The 678-nt window shown below is 48.4% G+C and overlaps 1 protein-coding gene across 1 annotated transcript; it reads right to left on the bottom strand.

Moving 5' to 3' along the window:
- Nucleotides 1-376: 376 nt before the first annotated feature.
- On the bottom strand, nucleotides 377-678 carry BO97DRAFT_439817 (uncharacterized protein; the record flags this gene model as incomplete). The annotated part of the gene is made up of 2 exons (XM_025698013.1): nucleotides 377-426; nucleotides 471-678. Coding segments are annotated over 2 exons (233 nt in total), but the record flags the coding sequence as incomplete, so codon positions are not given.

Raw genomic sequence — 678 nt, 5'->3', positions numbered from 1 at the left:
TCATAGTATGTAGCTTATGCATAGTTCGGGAACGGGGGAGGGGGTAAGGTGGGTAGATGGGGCGAGGGTGAACCCTGAACCCTTGTATATTAGCTCATGATATATGGGTTTGTGGCGGGATCTAGAGGGAGAGAGAGGGGTTTGGATCTGAGATTCTTTGGATTTCTAATATAGGTACTACTAAGCTCTTGGATAGCTTGCGGAGTGTGAATCCATGTATTGAGTGCGTTGTTGGTTTATTTTGGTCGAGGTGATCCTTACCAGGGAGGGCGATGGAGGATGATGGAGAGTGGTTTGTGATACCTTACTCTTCTTCCTATGGTCTAACTACCTTAGAGTGGGTTCGTTCATCCATGTAGGTCCTGTAGGAAGATCTTTAGATCGGGGCTTTATAGTTACCTCTACCACGAGCGATACCACGAGGATCTAGGGTGGTGAGCAGATACGACAGCAACAGATCGATAGCTTACCCAGACGCTTGGCGAACGTCATGTTTTGTTGTTTTGTGATTGATGGAGCCTGCGTTTCGCCAAATTCTCTTTGGCTGGCTGAGTCCTGCAGATGAGGAATGAGCATGGAGGAGTGAGGAAGGGTGGTGGTACAGATACAGTAGTTTGGATAGCAGCAGCAGTAGTAGCACCACCACTACTACCACCAAACCTGTCCCGCACAGTAGAC

Source organism: Aspergillus homomorphus (genome assembly GCF_003184865.1).
Source record: "Aspergillus homomorphus CBS 101889 unplaced genomic scaffold BO97scaffold_2, whole genome shotgun sequence".
NCBI classification, from domain to species: domain Eukaryota; kingdom Fungi; phylum Ascomycota; class Eurotiomycetes; order Eurotiales; family Aspergillaceae; genus Aspergillus; species Aspergillus homomorphus.
Note: the sequence above shows the minus strand (reverse complement) of the source record. Positions and strands in the feature narration are given on the sequence as shown.